This window comes from Bactrocera neohumeralis, unplaced genomic scaffold, assembly GCF_024586455.1.
Source record: "Bactrocera neohumeralis isolate Rockhampton unplaced genomic scaffold, APGP_CSIRO_Bneo_wtdbg2-racon-allhic-juicebox.fasta_v2 cluster10, whole genome shotgun sequence".
NCBI classification, from domain to species: domain Eukaryota; kingdom Metazoa; phylum Arthropoda; class Insecta; order Diptera; family Tephritidae; genus Bactrocera; species Bactrocera neohumeralis.
Genome location: NW_026089623.1, coordinates 28,064,505 through 28,084,232, shown reverse-complemented (window position 1 = coordinate 28,084,232; position 19,728 = coordinate 28,064,505). Strand labels below are relative to the sequence as shown.

General features: G+C 33.5%; 1 protein-coding gene across 2 annotated transcripts in view; it reads left to right on the top strand.

Moving 5' to 3' along the window:
* Positions 1–10,787, top strand: part of LOC126765281 (lipase member H-A) — a 39,262-nt gene extending 28,475 nt beyond the window's left edge. The window contains exons 3-8 of one of the 2 annotated variants that reach the window (XM_050482996.1): positions 671–819; positions 938–1,017; positions 4,725–4,851; positions 4,902–5,093; positions 9,064–9,259; positions 9,326–10,787. In XM_050482996.1, coding sequence (XP_050338953.1) covers positions 671–819; positions 938–1,017; positions 4,725–4,851; positions 4,902–5,093; positions 9,064–9,259; positions 9,326–9,386 — 805 coding nt within the window. In that variant the 3' untranslated portion in view covers positions 9,387–10,787. Of the gene's footprint in view, positions 1–670; positions 820–901; positions 1,018–4,724; positions 4,852–4,901; positions 5,094–9,063; positions 9,260–9,325 lie in introns of both variants that reach the window. The other variant, XM_050482995.1, reaches the window with a different exon arrangement.
* Positions 10,788–19,728: the final 8,941 nt, after the last annotated feature.

The following is a 19,728-nucleotide window of genomic DNA, read 5'->3' as shown; positions in this document are numbered from 1 at the left end:
ATAATCCAGGCAAGATGTGTTGGGGTTCACACTAATGCCATTGAAATGATGCTTTGTGAGAGTGCCCGTAATGTCGAATTTAATTATTGGTACTAGTCAAGTCAATTTGGGGGTAGACTTGTCTGTTACCAGGATGTGGTGGAATGCACCTCATAGGTTCATCGTGGAGAAGATTTGTTTGTCTGAAAACATTGTTAAATATTCTTGTAGAAGTTATATTGGATAGCGGTGTGAAACCGTTTGGGCATAGCAATCACTGTATGGTTTCAGCCGCTCAGTTGGCGGACATGTACATGTTGTACGCATGGTGGTCCCACGCTCGGAATGTAGTCCTTGACTGCATGTTTGATTGAAGTGTGTTTTGATGGGTTGCCCAATAATTCGACGAAGTCCTCGAGAATTCGGTTGACTTTGTTGTTTAACTGTGGTGTATGTGATTAGTTTGTTAGGTTAAGCATGTGAACCGGAGCTTTGGGAACCGGTGTAGGGGCGTCAGATGCGTCCTCGTTTGAGCTCCACGATGAGCTCGTATTATTATGGCAGGTCTGCTCCAATTATTGGTTAGGGCACTTTGGCAAAGCAAAATTTACCAATGTATTGGTTGACTGATCCCAAAGTTGAGTTGCTTTGTAACTGGAGAGAAATATGATATTGTTATTAATTTTCACAGGAAATCATCTCGTCATGGGATTGCTCTGAATATACATAATCCCTTAACTTTATTCAAAGGAGATTTTAATCCACATCGGGAAACAGCATTTATTGTACACGGTTTCAATGGTACCGCAGTTGATGTGCATTTGCAGTTTCTAAAAGATGGTGAGTTCATATATTGTTGTTAAATATAGAAACTCAAATAAATTATTATTCTTAATATAATTTTTTTTCCTGTAATTTCCAGCATATTTATCTCGTGACTTTAATGTTATCACTGTAGATTGGCGGCCATTAACACGCTATCCATGCTACTTACATGCTTTGATTAACACCCGCTTGACGGCCCAATGTACTGCGCAGGTCAGTATTAAAATATTAGTCAGCAGGTTGAAGTCCTCATATATAACTTCTCTAGCAGATAAGAAAGCAGCTGAGGCAAATAACGATATCACACATTTGGTAAATGTTTTTCTTGAAATACGGCAAGTGACAGTAAATTTATGAAAAAGAAGCCTAACAAAATGTCCTTCTATGTCTGAAAGAAAAAATTGTACAACTACTTTATTACTTAGAAGTTAATTAATTAGAAGTTGGCATCATCTAGAAAGATACAAAAGTGAAATAAAAGCAAGATCCTTAAATATAATTTAATAATTCAACACTTTTTTCAAATAAGATCACAATGTATGGTATGTACTTTCTATTTTTTGCTGAAATAAAAGGCTTTCTACCCGGACGCCGACAGAACCCGACCTCAACAGCTTGTCTTCAAATTGTTCGTGATTTCAATGGTAATCAAAAGTGTTTCTTTGTTTGATTGGAACATACTGTGGGATCAATTTGGATAATCTTTTTGATCAATAAATCGTCTCTTCGTATAGTTTTTCGCTGACTTCTTCAGTTGTGCCGAATATGTACACTGCCAGTTTGCTTAATTTATTATTTTATTTTTAAAATCGGATAAATAAGTATTTCTTGCCTGATTTTCTGATAATGTTTGTAACACTATTGTGAGATTTCTCTTATGCTGGGGTGATTTCAAAAGCTCAAATGCTATCTATTCTAAAAATAAGTAATTATCTATTGCCATAAATATGTTACTTACGGTCTTTGTACATTTTTTTGCTTCTAAGTATGAATAAAAAGACAGGAAGGTCGTTACAATCGTTACAATTCTTTAAAAAATTGAAGGCGTCAAAGAAGTCGTTCTACGGAATAGCCTTGAGAGCCGAGACACATACATGCTGCTTGGATCCCCTCTGTCGTCTAAAAATACTTGCCTTTCATCGGCCTTTTCAGGCAAGGAAACAAAAACAAGACCGGGGGGCCACACCTGGGCTGTAGGGCGTCTGCGGAAGCATTGGATGCCGGCCTTGATTAGGTAGGTTCACAAGAAAGGCGGTGTGAGCCGGGGCGTTGTCGTGTTGCAACTTCCAATCGGCTTCGATGTCTTGCTGGACCCGATTGATCCTTCGTTTGAGTCTCTTAAGGACTTCCACGTAAAACTTGGCCTTGACGGTTTGCCCAGGAGGAAAAAATTCGTGGTGGACGATGTCTTTGATGTCAAAAGAGACAATGAGCATCCTTTTCATTTTGCCACTGGTGCCACTGAAACACAACATTTCTTGCTAAGCCTTTTTGATCATATCAAACTTCTCTGTCGTAGATTTGCAGAGTTTCACACAGAATTTTATCGCGTACCTCTGCTCTAACGAACGCTGCATTTTCGGCATGCACCGCTGACCAGCCGCTCTTTCTTTAGCTAGGAACGCCCTCTTGAGATGGTGCGGGCACGCTCCGAAGTACAGTCGCGGCGGACGAAAATCAGTCCTATTACTTTCCGGTCATGTATACATATTTATGTTTAAATAATTCGGGCAAGATTTTATTTGGAAATATATGTGTATGTATTTATACATGTGCGAATAAAAAGTAATTGGTATTTAAATAATATGCTATAATATTGCAGCTGCTCCTTAATTATTCTTTCACATTTTGAAATTCTAAAAATAAATGAAATTATTATATATGCACCAAATTTAATAGATTTGAAAAATTACTCACTTTTCTTGATTATCCATTTCTTTATTTTGTCTTGTTTGGTTTTGCTTTTTTCTTGAGAGATTTGAGCAAGCACAACAAACCTCACAAATCAGTTGTGAGGTTTTCTCAGAATAGGGCTGTTAGTTTCGTCCACTCAAATTTATACTTTTGAAAAGTGTTTTTGTTTAAAATTTAGTACCTCGAAACTCTCTGCTGAAGATACATACCTATGTACATTTTACACATATATGAAAACAATTTTACTTTGGGCTATATACATGGGATCTTAGGAATGTTTATGATGTATTATTTAATTAAAATTCATAGTCCTGATTCAACATTGATTTGTTAACTGTTCTGTTATATAAGTGCAGGGTTTTCCAATATGAGTGATATGATTTCTTAAAACAAAACACACACTAACTGTTGAGAAAATTCAAATATTTTTTATTTAATGTGAAGTAAAATCAATAAATTAAGTTCTGAATATAACATCATTCAAATGGCCTCCACGACTTCTTTTGCAGGAACGAGTCCCATGAACCCAATTTTTGAGTAATTTTTTTCAATAAATCAAGTCATGTGTCATAAATATGCTAAAGACCAATGACTTCAAATAATCGCATAAGAAATAGTCTGATAGTGTTAAATCACAACTTTTTGGAAGCCATTCAATGTCACAATTTCTTGAAATAATCGAAGGTTTTAAAGGCAAAAATAAAAGGACATATTTGTGTTTTTTTTGCGGCGACATTAGTAATATAATTTTATTAAATTTAATGACATATTATTGTACAACTTTTGAAGTATATTAAAAAAAATTTTAATGAAAAATATTAATATTTATAAATAAACCTGTGACGGTGAATATCCAGAAAGTGGAACATTATAACTCGTTACCGGATCATCTTAAAAATAAAATTGATATGCGTTTTAAAAGTGAAGTATTTCTTGGAAGTAAAAATCGCGATTTTATCTAAAAAAATTGCGGTTAATTTGTTAACAAAAAATAGAAAAAAATTAAAAAAAAACTCCATCTGATTACCTGTTGATTTATGTGAAGAAGTAATGTTCAAATTTTCAAAAAGATCGCTTCAGTAGATTTTGAGTTCTAATGTTCACGAACTTCAAAAATAACTTTTTCTGGAAAATTGATTTGAAGTTTTATATGTCAGTCAGGTATCACGGCCGGTCGTTTAAAACCCTGTAACTCCGTTAGTTTGACTATAATTAACAAAATTTGTACAAAATATTCTCGACATATTGGTCGTTTAGAAAAAAAAATTAAAAAAATGAAAAAAAAAATGTAAAACCTTAACCCCCCCCCCCCCCCCTTATTGGCAATTGAACATTATGTAAAGAAAATAAGCTCACGAAATTTTCAACATTTCGACGAATAGCGAGCGCAGGTGGACAATTATTACGACCATAAAATGGCAAAAGCGCACGAAAAGTTTTAAATGGAATACGATTATTTTGATAATAAAATTTAATAATTTGTAAACGTTGTTCTTGCGTATATTTTTCTATGATAAACAATACTAAATACAATGAAAAATTACAGATCATGACACATAAAAAATGGCCGGAACGACACTTAGAAATGATATCATCCCTATTGGAAAACCTGGTGGTATGTAAAGTTAACAGAATATAATAGGTATATAATTAGCATTGGTGGACTGCAATCTTCGTTTGTAGGATATGTTTTAGATCGTACATTATCATTGCAGAAATTGAGACTACATACTGAAATTTTATAAATGCCAACCACTAAATACTTTGATGATATTTTATACTTTGATGATATTTGACACTTAAAGTATATTTTTCTATTTCTATTTTATGGCCGTCAAATCGGTTTATAAACACAAGCATATGTATGTAAAATATCCTGGATATAGATACACATATGTACATATGTATTTTTTTATTCATATTAAAATTAAAAACATGTTAATTTAGGCAGTAAGCATTAATTGCGTTTTTTATCATTCCTATATCATCTCATACTTTGTTTTCAGGTTTATTCTTTCCTCACGCATCATGGGGCAGCTCGTGAAAAAATCACATGCATTGGGCATTCCCTTGGTGCCCACATTTGCGGTATGATTTCCAACCATTTATCGATAAAACAGCATCGTATTATCGGTAAGTTAATTTTTAAATTAGTACATTGATGTCATAAAGATATTTTCCAGGTCTTGATCCCGCACGACCACTCATCGAACGTAAAAAAAATCACATCTTCAGATTATCCATAGATGATGCAAGTGTTATACAGGTGATTCACACCAATGCAGGTTTCTTGGGCCAGGAAGAGAATATAGGTCATCTGAACTATTGCATTAATGGTGGCAGATTTCAACCATTTTGCAAGGGAAATCCTATAAGTGAGTTAGAAAATATTTACGACAAATCATACTCAATTAGCACATAGTTTCAAATATCTGTAAATTAAATATAGAAGATTTGAACTAAAATCATATTTGAGACAAAAATTATGACGTAAAAATTGTCGCTTGATTCGTTCATACCTGTAGTATATGAACTATCGTAAAGTCTTATAGGAAATTTTCTGCTTACAAAAATGGTTTCTGTAATTTTTCGATTAATTTGTCTATAAATCATTTTTCAGAGTATTAAGCTAAAAAAATTCGCTTTATTATTTACCCTAACATGCATACATAAATGAATTATAACAAGAAAAAACGTGTAACGAATCTATAATACCCTTCAAATATGCAAAAGAGCTTAATTGCATTATTGCCTTACCAAATTCCGTAAAGCTATTTATCGAATGAATAAGTTTTCGAACACTTGATTCCGATCGATTCAGACTTCCTGCGGAAAAAATACCGTTACAAAATTGCACACCAATATACAGACAGACGGACATCTCCGACGTTTCCTTTCATTCATCCTGGTTAACTCAAAAAACAGGTTTCTGGTTCTGTTTTTTTACATTCATACCACGTCCTAGTTAGTCGCTTTTTTGAAAAATATTAATAACAATATCTTATTAAAGTACGCCTGAAAACCAGAAGCTTAAACAAATTAGAATGGATAGTGGCGTTGCAAACGTCCACTCTCATTATTATACTTCAAAATAATATTTATATGTACGTAGGTTGCCTTTATATTTGGGGTTTAGAGAACAAAAACAAATTTTAATTATCCAAATTGTTTTTCAAAATATTCTCAATTAAGATCTATACACTTTCGCAGCTTTTTTGGCACTCGGCCCAGTTTGAAACACCAATACTGTTACGTTGTCATAAACCTTTTTTGAAGCACCGTTATCGTATTCTTTTAATATTTCTATAGATCAATCGACACGAGCCTTTTTTGGGCAATTGACAAATTGTTTGCGATCCAACGAGAGAGATTTTTTATGCCATGCAATGCTGAATGAATGCTAGTCCCACAAATGTCTATAGTTATCTAAATCTTACGATAGATCGCCCAAAATTAAAATTATGTGTTAATTTAAATTAAAATAGCAGCCCCCAGCACTGTTAAAATGATCCAAGACGAAAGTTGAAAAAAATAATCGCGCGAATATGTTCGGGATGTAATTCCTTTTTTTTTGCCGAGTTGAATATTTTAAGTTACTATAAACAACATAAATAGCGTTCGTATGTTCAAACATTCTAAAAATGTACGATATAATATCAAAAATATCGAACTAACGATACAGTTAGGAATTGTCAATACAATAAGCATATGTGTACGTATCGTATGTATTAGAAATCTCCCTCAATGTCCGTTATGTACGCTATTAAGAGAGATAGAATCAATTATAATGGACAGACATATACATACATATGTAGGTATGTACAACTATCAAGTAATTAGAAGTACACCGCGTCAAACACCTATCCGACTTTGACAGTTGAATGGATAGGATCTTAGTTCGATTTTCTTATTGTAATATGTTTGATTTATTTTTCCTAAAATGAACGAATCAGATGGAATTTAAAATTGTGTTATATGGGTTTACAGATTTGATCTAAAGTCTAAGCCAATTCCAGCATTTAATTATGATTTGATATGTCACATATTGATCGATATACTTACCTACATATATATGTATATGTACATAATATGAATAATCGGTTAAATAGGAGATACATATGTAATACTATATATTTGTCCGATATGATCGATTCCGAGAAGAATATCAAAATGCACCTACGTATTAAATTTCATTCGGATATCTCAAAAACTGACAAGCAAATGTTTATAATCCCTAAAAACTTCACTATAAAAATCACTATCTCGAAACCATTTTTAGACATGGTCTCTTAATCAAAGTTTTTCAGAATGATCCCTAAAACATTTCTCTAATGTGTGTGTGTAGTACAAAGTGAAACGAAAAGACAATAGTTGTAATATTTCGTATAAACAGTATACTTAGGTTGCCTTTGATATTTCGGAATTCAGCAATCCTAGTGTTGCAATGTGGGAACTTACAACTTTATCGTAAAGTTTGACTTCTTTGATGGATTACATACATGCTTAGAACATTTTGACATACGAGGGCTATTTGTGTTGGTTAGAGTAACTTCAAATATTCATATTTTTTACAATATTCGACGTGGATTAACTGAGCAGCAGCGCATTGATGGACTTAATTAAATTTTTGGCGATGAAGATCAATCACGGACCAGTATTCAATAGAAGTCGAAGATTACTCTAAGATCAATTTCGTCAAGGCCATCCAAAATCAATTGTTGTTCCTGAAGCTATTGATGGTATGCGCAAACTGATATTGCAAGATCGTCTTGTGACCCATAGTAAGATTTAGGCAACTAAATGCATTAGTAGGAGCATTCAATATTGCATGAACATTTGACTGTAAAAATATTTGTTCACGTTGGATCCCACATAATTGCTCAACCGATAGAAGTCGATAGAAATGTTAACAACATACAATAGCGGTGCTTCAAAACACGTCTATGACATCGTAACAGCTAATGAATCGTGGATTTGCGCAAAAGTAAACAGCAGTCAACTGAATGGGTGTTTCAAAATATTTGCCTGCTTTTTTGGAAAGTCTGAACATGTCACAATCATACCACTAGAACAACGCAGAACAGTAAATTCTTAGTGATATACAACCATTCGTTTACCAGTTGTCTAGAAATCTTGACCCCGACAATGTTAGCTTTCACACAACGACTAAACATCTGTGCCAAATGTTACATCAAAATAATCATTAATGTTTAGTATACGTTTGTCTTTCTGAAGAAAATAAAGTGCATTTGGCGATATTTATGATGAGCGAAATTATTCAACATAGACGTTCCATTTTTTTGGGTGCGGAATCAAATTTCTGATGCCGAAACGTTCAGAATATTGGAAAAGGCCTTCGGTGATAATTGTTTGTGCGCGAGCAAGTGGTTTGATTAGAACTAATTATTCAAAGGGGGTCACGAAAGCGTTGACGACGAACCACGTCCAGGACGGGCATCAACATCAATCGATGATCAAGAAGTCAATTAAATAAAGGAATTGGTGCTTGAGAATCGATGATCTACTGGCATCGTTGGAATATCGGAAGGATCAGTGGAAACTATTGTGAATGATCATTTGGGTCTAAGGAAAGTCGTATTATTACTGGCGATGAGTCTTTGATCTCGCAAAGGCGAGCCAAACCAAAGAAAAAACCACGTAAAACAGGTCAAGAATCAAGGCTACATATGTTAACAGTTTTCATCGATTATCGAGGTGTGATGCACTCCGAACTCCTTCCGAGTGTTATGCGTGGTGTACGCGAAGCTATTCGTACGAAGTGATCGGAATTATGAGCCGTTAACTCTTGATTTTTGCACCACGATAATGCACCGTCGCATACTGCATTGATTCGTCGTTAGTTTTTCGCCAACTGTTCCACCGTATTCACCCGATTTAGCTCCGTGTGACTTCTGGCTATTCAGCAAAATCAAGTTGTCAAGTTAATGCGTCCAGAACGCACGTTTTATATGTAGATACCTCACTCCCAGTGGCAAAAAATGCTTCTATAATTGGTTCAAGTTCATTCAACAGTGTATAAATCTCAATTGGAAATATTTTAAAAAAACTAAAGGCGGTTTTCGGTAATAATAATTTGTTTTATTCTCTAACAGCGAAGTATAAAAATTAATCTTTACGTAGGATAGTTGAAGTTTAATTATAACATTACAACACACTTTTTCAAAGCGTACAAATATCGTTGAAAATGTACAGAAACTTTTGTTCAATTGGAGTATTTTTAAAACTATAAAAATTTAATACAATAATCGAATTTTATTTTAGCTTAGTCATCATATACTATAGTGAAAATATTCAATTTTTTTAATTTTAAATTCTATTCCCTAGGACGGTCCCGTTGTTCGCATTTTTTAAGTATTTGCTTCCTCGCCAGTGCTATGTTCAAACATAAAAAATTTGTTGGCGTTTCCTGCCCAAATGGCTGTAAAGAAGGGTCTCAACATATTCCGGTTAGTGCGAAAAATCCTTTTGGAGTTGTTACACAAACGAAAGAATATAATATTGGCAATGATGCCCCTGACGAGTATGAATTGAATGAATTTTTACTTTTAATACACATTTAAACATGTTAATTATCTTTCAAACACAGCGCGAGAGGTTGCTACTGCATCGACATGCCGTTTGTAAAACATTGCCCATTCAATGACTAGGATTCGATACAATCATCGATGTGTGCATGTATATAATATTATACTTATTTAAGATAATTGTACGAAATTAAGACTTTAATAACGTTATTTATTTAATAATTTACGTTAATTACTGTAAAATAAGGATAGTAATTTTGCAGGAATGTGGCTATAAGAAATACATAAATATAACCAATTCTAAGTACAAAAGGAATTTCCGTATAACAATTGTAAATGATTGATTTTACCCAAAATTCTTTTATTAATATTATATTACAGCTTTTATCTATTTACTTATATACACCACGCAAACCTTACCACTACACTTTCTTAATTTTTTTTTCAGTCATTTAATTTCATTTACACTATAATTGAAATTAATATTTTATTTTATTGCTTTTGTATAAGCACAGAAAAGCTAATTTGTGTTTTACTCATTACACGTTATAAATTAAAAACTATAATTATAATTAGATAATATAATTTAGTTTACATAAAAAAAGCCAAATTGAAAAAATTCCGAACGAACGAAGAAGACGGAAAAAAAATTGAAGAAAATATAGTGGTAAGGTTTGCGTGACCACGAGTACAGTGGTGGTCTTATAATTAGAAACGACTTTGCTGCATATAGTTTTCTTAATTTATTTTAAAAATTTAGATTGCCACATTAAAAATATAAATCGGAATTAACAAAGTAACACATTTTATTTGAGTTTTACATAAAAAAAAACAACAACATTAATTATATTTTTAAGAAAATGAGAAAATGAGGTAAACACAAAGAACACCAAATTCAGTTTGGTCATATAATTAGAAACGACAGCAACAACTGAAAAATATTTATATAAAATTGAAAAAACTGATAAAAGTTTTTAGTATTTTGTTGGATACACCTTATTTTTAACAACATTGTCTAGCCTTCGCGGGAAATTTTGAATTAATTGTTGGCATATTTGCACTGATATGCTGTTGCCAACTTTGTTGAACCATTTAAAACAATTCGTCAATATTTCGCGGTTTTTTCACAATTGCCCATAAGTTTTCAATTGGATTGAGATCAGGTTTTTGCGGAGGCCAATTCAAAACATCAATATTTTTATCCGAAAGCCAGCTTTTCGCTAACCTTGAAGTGTGTTTTGGGTCATTATCGTATATACCAAATTTCGTGAATATATCTTGCTAATGTGAAAGTTGTCCATACAAGAACTTGATACCGATCGTTCAGTTTGTATGGCAGCTATATGTTATAGTGATCCGATATCGACCGTTCCGACAAATGAGCAGCTTCTTGAAGAGAACATGACGTTTGCAAAATTTCAAAACGATATCTTAAAAACTGAGGGACTAGTTCGTATATATACAGACAGACAGACGGACGGACAGACAGACGGACATGGCTAAATCGACTCAGCTCGACATACTGATCATTTATATATATACTTTATAGGGTCTCCGACGATTCCTTCTGGGGTTTTGGGGTGTTAAAAATAATATAATAAAAGTAATTGAATATATATATAATAGTAGACATATATATATCATTCTACATAGTCATTTGAAAAATTGTAATTTGTTGTTTTCAAAGCAATCTTTCTGCCGACGATGTATGAATATGTAAAATAAATGAATACATTAGTCACTAACAGCGTTGCCGTTTTGATACAATTGTATCTTTTTTGATACTTTTTTTTCTAAATTTTGTGATTTGATACTTTTTTGTTCACAAACGGCCTATTTTGACACTTTTCTGCTGATATAATTTAATTTTTTGAAAATATGAAAATGTTAAACTAAAAACAAACTTATTGTATCTGGATAGTATTAAAAAGTTGTGGGAATGTAGGCCAATTAAAAAACCCAGAAAAATATAAACTGGACAGAGACATTTTTTTAATTTGCTTCAAAGTAATGAGTTATGAGTAATGAGATGATGCCTTATAACTCTGTGGCTGCTGAACTGGATTTTTTTTTTATTTAAGAGGAATTGTGAGTCGAAAATGGACTTCTTTTAAAAATTAGTACTGAACTGAAAAGTCACCAATAAGGTTTCTATTATTTTTTTTAGAGTTTATTGTTAATCATAATACAGGAAAAATAAAAACTCATTTATTATGACTTTCAGTTTTCGTTCCATGAGCAAACTGTTGTGAAATAAATTTAAATTAAAAAAAAATTATGCTATTTGCAAAAAAATACTTGAGTGTCTTAACTAAAATGTCTATATTTTTAATAAAAACAACCAGAAAAAACTGGTCTGAATTAGATACACAACTTTACTTATTATTTGTTTTTCAAATGAAAATTTTTAAAACAACGCTTGTGTTTTTGATACTTTTTGATACTTTTTTTGCTTGGCAACATATACTTAATTTTTCTAGCTCGCGGCAACACTTGTCACTAATGATTAGAGCGTGAATGAGAATAGAACAAATGAATTATGTGCGTACGTGCGTACTTAAGCCAATTTTTGCATTATCAAAACACATAAGCCTATGTTTGCAGCAAATAGACTGTGTTTTGAGCAGCTGCGTTGCTTATGCAAATAATTTGTATGCTGAAATTAGTGAAATGCGTAAGGATTCTGAACAATCGTTTAAACTAATTTTTGAATCAGTTAAAACAATAGCCGTAGAATTAGATTTAGAAATCAAAATTCCGCGTTTGGTGAAACGGCAAACTAATCGCGAAAATTATGAAGGCGAACCGGAAGAATATTACCGCAGATCAATTTATATACTGTTTTTAGATAATTTTTTGGACCAAATCAATGAACGATTTTTAAAACATCGAGAGCTGCTTTCCAAAATTGAAAACATTTTGCCAAATAAATGCATAAATCTTGACGTTATTGAGATGCAGGAGACTGTTCGTGTTTTAGAAAAGCAATGGTCCGCTGATGTAGAAGATCGCGCTGAATTTAGAATGTGGAAAAGGTTAAAAATCTTTTCTTAAGATTATATTTTCTAACTAAAATTTTGAATATATTTTCAGGAACTGGTTAAATCAAACAAAGAGATCCAAAACTTTTTAAGACGCGTTGAATTGTTGCGATGCAAAAATTTTCAAAACGGTGCATCGTTTTTTAAAGATTGGAGCAACAATCCCTATATCTGTCGCTTCAAGTGAACGCTGAAAATAAAAGAAGATTAGACTTCAATTTGTGAATAAAATAATGAAACCTTGTCTTTTTACCTAAAACCATTCTGAAATCGATGGTGGCCCCTTGATATTGGAAGCTCATGTAACTTCATTCAAAATACATCCACTTTCTCGTTATTTTCTTTTTAAAAGTATTTACTTTATCAGGATTTTTGACATCACTGCTGACCAAAAACGTCAACTGTATTTTGATAAATGGACCTTACTTCATGCAAAAAAGTTTTTAAACCCAATTAAATAGTGAATAAAGGTTGCTAAAATTTTATTGATATTTGTCCCCAACTAACAATTTTATAAATAAATTTCGTGTGAAAAAGAAATATATTTCCGATCAGAGGAAATTTTCGAATAAAGGTAATTTTTACAATGAGAATTTCACTATAAGAAAAACACAAATTTGTGACTTTTACAAGGGGAGTGGCGTTCAGGCGAAGTTTACGAAAAGGTTAAATGCTGTTCATTGCACACTGAATGCAATCGGCCTATGCGGATTACAAAATTGATCTCAAGAACTTTATTGAACAAATTTACAAAAATTCGCTTATCTATTATAAACTTACATATCTACATATGTACGAGTTCTTAATTGCTATTACTTGTTTCTATATATTCAAAAATGATAACGTAAACAATAATTGGAGTGAACTTCGGGTTGATTGAAAAACAGTCTACATTGTGATGGCACTATGGTTTAGTGCCGACGAAATGTGTTGTTGCTGTTACAGTCGACGCTAACAAATTAGGATTTTCAGTAATTAGAATTTCCAGAAATTAGTGATGTCTGAAAGCAAACCTCACAATGAAAAATCGGTAGTATTTGTTTTGTTAATTTCAACACTTTTAAAGAAATTTGCAATTATTTTATTAAAATAGAAAGAAGGAACTTTTATTTCAAACGCGTTATCTGTTACAAATAAAAGTATTTGTCTATTGCAATAAATATAGTTACATATTATATATAAACGGTCTTTGTACATTTTATTTCCTTCTAAGTATGAATACAAGTTAGCACCCCATACATTCAAAAAGTATCATATGATGCTTTAATATCATATGATACAAAGTAATATAATATGACACCACTAAATCGCTGAGAGTGCGACACGTGTAGTGGCAACCTGTGGGAAGCGCAGCGTCAGCAAACTCCGTACCCGTTGCAGCGGCAAACATAGGTCTAGAGTTAAGTAATAGGTTGTCAAAAAAGTCTTGCGGTATTTTCGCTAGTTGGCGCTGAAAGCGCGTAGTTCTAGTTTTTGGAAAGCTCATTTCACGCGCTAACACGTGTTTGATTGATTGTCGTTTCTTTTAAATCGTTCGTGAGTTATAGCGTCGCAAACATGGAGCAAAATAAAGAGAAAATACGGCATATTTTACAGTACTACTACGATAAAGGCAAAAATGCATCTCAAACCGCCAAAAAAATTTGTGTAGTTTATGGACCCGATACAGTTTCCATTTCCACCGCACAACGATGGTTTCAACGTTTTCGTTCTTGTGTAGAGGTGGTCGAAGATGCACCACGCTCCGGAAGGCCTGTCGTCGAAAATTGCGATAAAATCGCTGAATTGGTCGACAGAGACCGGCATAGTAGCAGCCGTAGCATCGGTCAAGAGCTGGCCATGAGTCATCAAAAATTCATTTCAATTTCAATCAAAAAAAAAATCAATAAAAATACCGCGAGACTTTTTTGACAACCCATTATAATTAATTGTAAATTTTAGTTCTTAAGCGGAATTCAATAAAGGAGCATAGCATTTTTTTAATTAAAACTAACTAAACGTTTTTTGACTGGCGCCCGAACAGGGACCAGCGCGCGTAAGTAGTAATTGCCTGAAAACCAAAAAGTAAGGCTACGCGAGTGGCGAACGGTAGTGATTGTGAATAAAAAGGAAAAAAGCCTGAAAATAAAAAGTAAGGCTACGTGAAAAGTGAAAAACTAAAATACTGTGCTAACGAGCGGCTACAACGCACAACGTGGGATTTGGAAACGCCGAGGGACCTCAGTACTGGTAGAGAAAAGGGACAACCCTAGAAACACCTAGTGTAAGCTCTATAAAATATTTTTAAAACTATTATAAGGAATATTATTATTATAAAGAATACGGAATTTGTATTGAAAGAAATTAATTATCGGACACATAAAAGGAACAAAAAGCCTTAAATTAACGTAAGCTTTACAAAAAGATTCCAATATTGTCAAAGAAAGTACTATTACAAAGGATTTTTTTTTTAACTAATTAACTTAAAAGAAAAGATTATTATAATGCCAGACACAGCTGAAGAACTAATTGAACAACTAAACCAAATGAGGATAGATTATGGGCAATCCACCCATCCTACAAATCCTTCCAACCATCCTTTAAACCCTCCCACCCCTAACCCAACTTTCATAACGACAATAGTTCGAGAAGTACTCGAACGAATGAGTTCTCAAACTATAACTGACTTTACCGAAACCGACCACAGCGTGACGCTGAACGCGAACAACACAAACGAACTAGATAAAATTCCGGACATGGTTAAATGTCTTAGAGAATTTTCAGGACGACCAGGAGAATTTAACTCCTGGAGGAAGAGCGTAGACAGAATTTTTAAAGCTTATGAGGGAGTCAAGAATACCGCTAAATACTTCGCGATACTCCATACGATCAGGCATAAAATAATTGGCGATGCCGACACCGCATTAGAATCGTACAATACTCCACTCGATTGGAGTCCAATTCGAAAATGCCTTATGATGCATTATTCGGATAAAAGGGACATAGGTACCCTCGAATACCAGATGACCACTCTGGTCCAACGCCACGACGTTATTCCGACCTTCTACCAAAAAGTTTACCAACACCTTTCCCTTATATATTATCAAAATTTCATGTCTCGAGTTAAGCGACGAGTCTATACGGACTATGACAAATTCATATAGGGACAATGCCCTTGACACATTTTTAGAGGACTAAATGGCGATTTACCTCGTCTTCACAGCATGAGAGAACCGACAACCCTGCCCCAAGCATTACATTTATGCAGTGTTACCAACTCTCAAAAATATTTATCCCTAAATTTGTGTCAAAACCTCTAAAATCGCCTTAATTATTGAGTTGTCCCCCTAAAAAATATTTACAGTAGACGCTCTATAAAGTTACGCTTTCGGGAGTAGCGTAACTTTCAAAAACGGACTTTTACAGGTTTGGTTAAGAGATTTGTAACCAATAGCCAATGATAATGTGCATTTCCTCTCAATTCCTTCGAGTGTATGAAATAGAGTGGCGAACTAATTTGAGGGGAAGGAAACTTTTAAAAACGTAACTTTATAGAGCGTCTACTGTAAATATAAATACATAATGATGTAGAAGTAATATGTTTCAAAAGTCTTTTTATTGTTAATTATTTAATATATGAAATATTTCTTCTTCATCTGAAGATTCACATTTTTTGAAATCGTACATATTGACATTAAACAATTTTAACATTTTATTGGATGGATTAAATGTTGTACACGATCCACCATTTCGATTTAATGTAAATCGGACCATCAAGATGCTTTGCAACATTTAAAGGGATAGTCTATTCCGCAACTTATTTTTTATGACATTACATATAGACGGAGAATGCACGTTCTACACTAGCTTTTGAAAATGGAACAGTGGCAAATGCTAATCCGAATTTTGAGATATTTTCAAAACGTTTATACACTTCAAAATAAAAACCAGCTGAAGAAGAGGTATTTGTCCATATTTTATTGCTTAATTGGTGCCACTCAGACTCGATGTCATTTTTTTACCATATACATGTATATATATATATATATATGGTATATGAGTTCGCTGAATGTAATTTAATATTGGTTTTATATCGGGTTTGACTTGAGATGTAGCAACTCTTGGGTGCAAATAAGCAACAGTTTTCAACAATGATAAATTATCCGGAAGCCTTTTCTGAATCTGCTTGGCCAGAGAACATAAAAGGTCTTGCATCGTTCCCTGACATCCAACAGATCCTTTTCCTCAAGTTCTTGAGATATGGTATGAAAATCAAAACCAAAATACATTGAAGCTGTATGCATCAGATGTTCCTGGAAATTATATTCTACCAGTTCAGAGTCCACTAATTTTTCCAATTGTGAAGGAACAACAATTCGTTTAAGCAAATTTAAACAAAAACAAATCCTCAAACAATTTGACAGGTTCAGCATGGTTACTTTGAAAAAGTAAGTTTAATTGCGTCACATGTTTTTAATTAAAGAGTCAAAAAATCCCTGAAAATACCTCTAAAAATTTTAAACACCTAAAAAAATTCCATCTCACTTATTTTCCCCCTAAATCTGGGGGGAAAACCCCTAAGTTGGGAACACTGCATTTATGTCAAAAACTTGACAACATGACGTATAGAATTAATCATGCAAATAATACGCACAAAGCTAATATCCAACCATCACCACGACCTCCCCGAAATAATAATTTTAATAATAATAGAGCTTTTTACCCCGAATTAACATATTCCCACTCCCCCCGACGAAATTTCGACCAACATACATTCGGTCGCCAACCAAATCGATATCCTCAACACTCTCCCAACTATATGCAAAATAACCAAGGATTCATGCCGAGGTCCAGCAATTACCCGAACAACCCCCATATTGCTAGAGAAAATACCTCCTTTAATAACAGACCGAATCTACCACCCAAACCACCGACCCCAATGGAAGTAGACCAATCCATACGGTCAAGACAAATTAATTATCAAAATAGGCCCAATATATTCCAGAACAATCGACCACCAAAACGTCCTAAAATTAGACCCGAACGGGATATACGATGACAATTCCCATAGCAATTATGATAATGCAGGTAAAAATGAGCCTGATACTATTATTTTTTTAGAGTAGCGCCGTCTTCGCTGCCTTATTACGAATTTAGAACAAGGCGCGGAGACACAATAGATTTTCTTATTGATACCGGATCCAATAAGAATTACATCCAGTCAACTAGAATTAGGAATCCAATTCTGAACGAAAAGCCCTTTACAGTAAAATCTGTTGCCGGGACAATCGAAATTACCCACCACACCTTTGTCGACATTTTTGGACCAACAGTAGGGAAAATAAAATTTTTCATATTACCAACTTTAAGGTTGTTCCACGGCATAGTAGGCAACGACACACTTAAAGAATTAAAAGCAATTATTCATACCGATAAAAATTTAATGACAAAACAAAGTTAATAATATTATTGATAAATGCCCAAACTTTTTTTCTGATTCTGATGAAAAACTCACATACACTACTCTCGTAAAAGGGGAAATCCGGACAACAACCGAAACCCCTGTTTACTCCAAGCCATACCCGTATCCGATGGCATTAAAATACGAAATCGAACGCCAAATTGAAGAACTCCTAGATAACGGAATAATAAGGAGATCGAAATCTCCGTATAACTCCCCAATATGGATAGTTAACAAAAAGTCAGATGCCTCTGGCGAAAAAAAGTATAGAATGGTTGTTGATTATCATAAACTTAATTCAGTTACGATCCCCGATAAATATCCTATACCAGAAATTAACGAAGTTCTTGCAAATCTGGGAAACAATAAACTATTTACTGTTATTGACTTAAAAAGTAGGTTCCATCAGATTCCACTTCGCGAGTCAGACATTGAAAAAACCGCATTTTCCGTAAACAACGAAAAATATGAATTCCTCCGCTTACCCTTCGGTCTAAAAAATGCTCCAGCCACATTCCAAAGAGTACTAGACGATATCCTACGACAACATATAGGAGTAAGATGCTACGTTTACATTGATGATGTAATTATATTTGGAAAAAATGAAGAAGAGCATTTTAAAAATATAGAGTTAGTATTCCAAACATTAGAAAATGCAAATATGAAAATCCAATTAGACAAATGCACATTTGCTAAAGAGGAAGTAGAATTTTTAGGATATGTAATCAGTTCAAATGGGATAAAAACCAACCCCGAAAAAGTAGAAGCGGTAGCTAAATTTGCAGTTCCACAAACTCTCAAAGAATTAAGATCCTTCCTAGGTATGTCAGGTTATTACCGATGATTTATCCAGGATTACGTAAAAATAGCTAAACCATTAACAGCACTATTAAGAGGAGAAGCCGGTCATGTCTCCAAACGGAACTCGAAAAAAATAGAAATGGAATTAGACAACGAGGCCTTAGAAGCATTTAATAAAATAAAAAATACTTTAGTATCCAAGGATATAGTTTTAGCTCACCCAAATTTCGATAAAGATTTTGAACTAACGACCGACGCCTCAGATTTCGCATTAGGTGCCGTGCTATCGTAAGACGGTCGACCAATTACTTTCATATCGAGAACTTTATGCAAAGCCGAAGAGCATTATGCTACCAATGAGAAAGAAATGCTTGGTATAATATGGTCACTTAATTCACTTAGAAATTACCTCTACGGTTCAAAAAAAGTTAAAATTATCACCGATCATCAACGTCTTACCTATGCCTTAAGCCATAAGAATACTAATAGTAAAATGAAGCGATGGAAAGCCATTTAAGAAGAATATAACTACGAACTAACTTATAAACCTGGTAAAACAAATGTAGTTGCAGACGCCCTTTCAAGGATACCAATGCAAATAAATTCACTCACACCTACGATTCGTAGCGATGAAAGCTCAAGTCACAATTTAATCCCTTGTACAGAAGTTCCAATTAATGTTTTCAAAAACCAAATTTTTTTCAAGATCGATGAAATATCTTCATATCAATTTAAAATAATTGTTCCAACAGTTCATAGACATATGTATAATTACAGAACCAGAGTACAACGAACAGCTATTGATTTCTTACATGAAACGATACCTTAACCCATCTGTTATAAATGGGATTCATACAGAAGAAAGGATAATGGGTATGATGCAAAATATCAATCCTTTTCATTTTAGTAACATTAAAAGCCGATATACCCAAAAATTAGTTGAAGATATTAGTAACGAACAAGAACAGGAGAACGTTATATTAAAAGAACATTTAAGAGCACATAGGAATGCCACTGAAAATAAAACACAAATTCTCGAAACAAAAGATTTTCCAGGTATGTTAAATAAAATAAAACGAATAATAGCCAACTGCACCGTTTGTAAAGAAAACCAGAAAAAACGTTAACTTCGGCTGCACCGAAGCTAATATACCCTTCACAGATTACATGGGTGCCTTAGAAA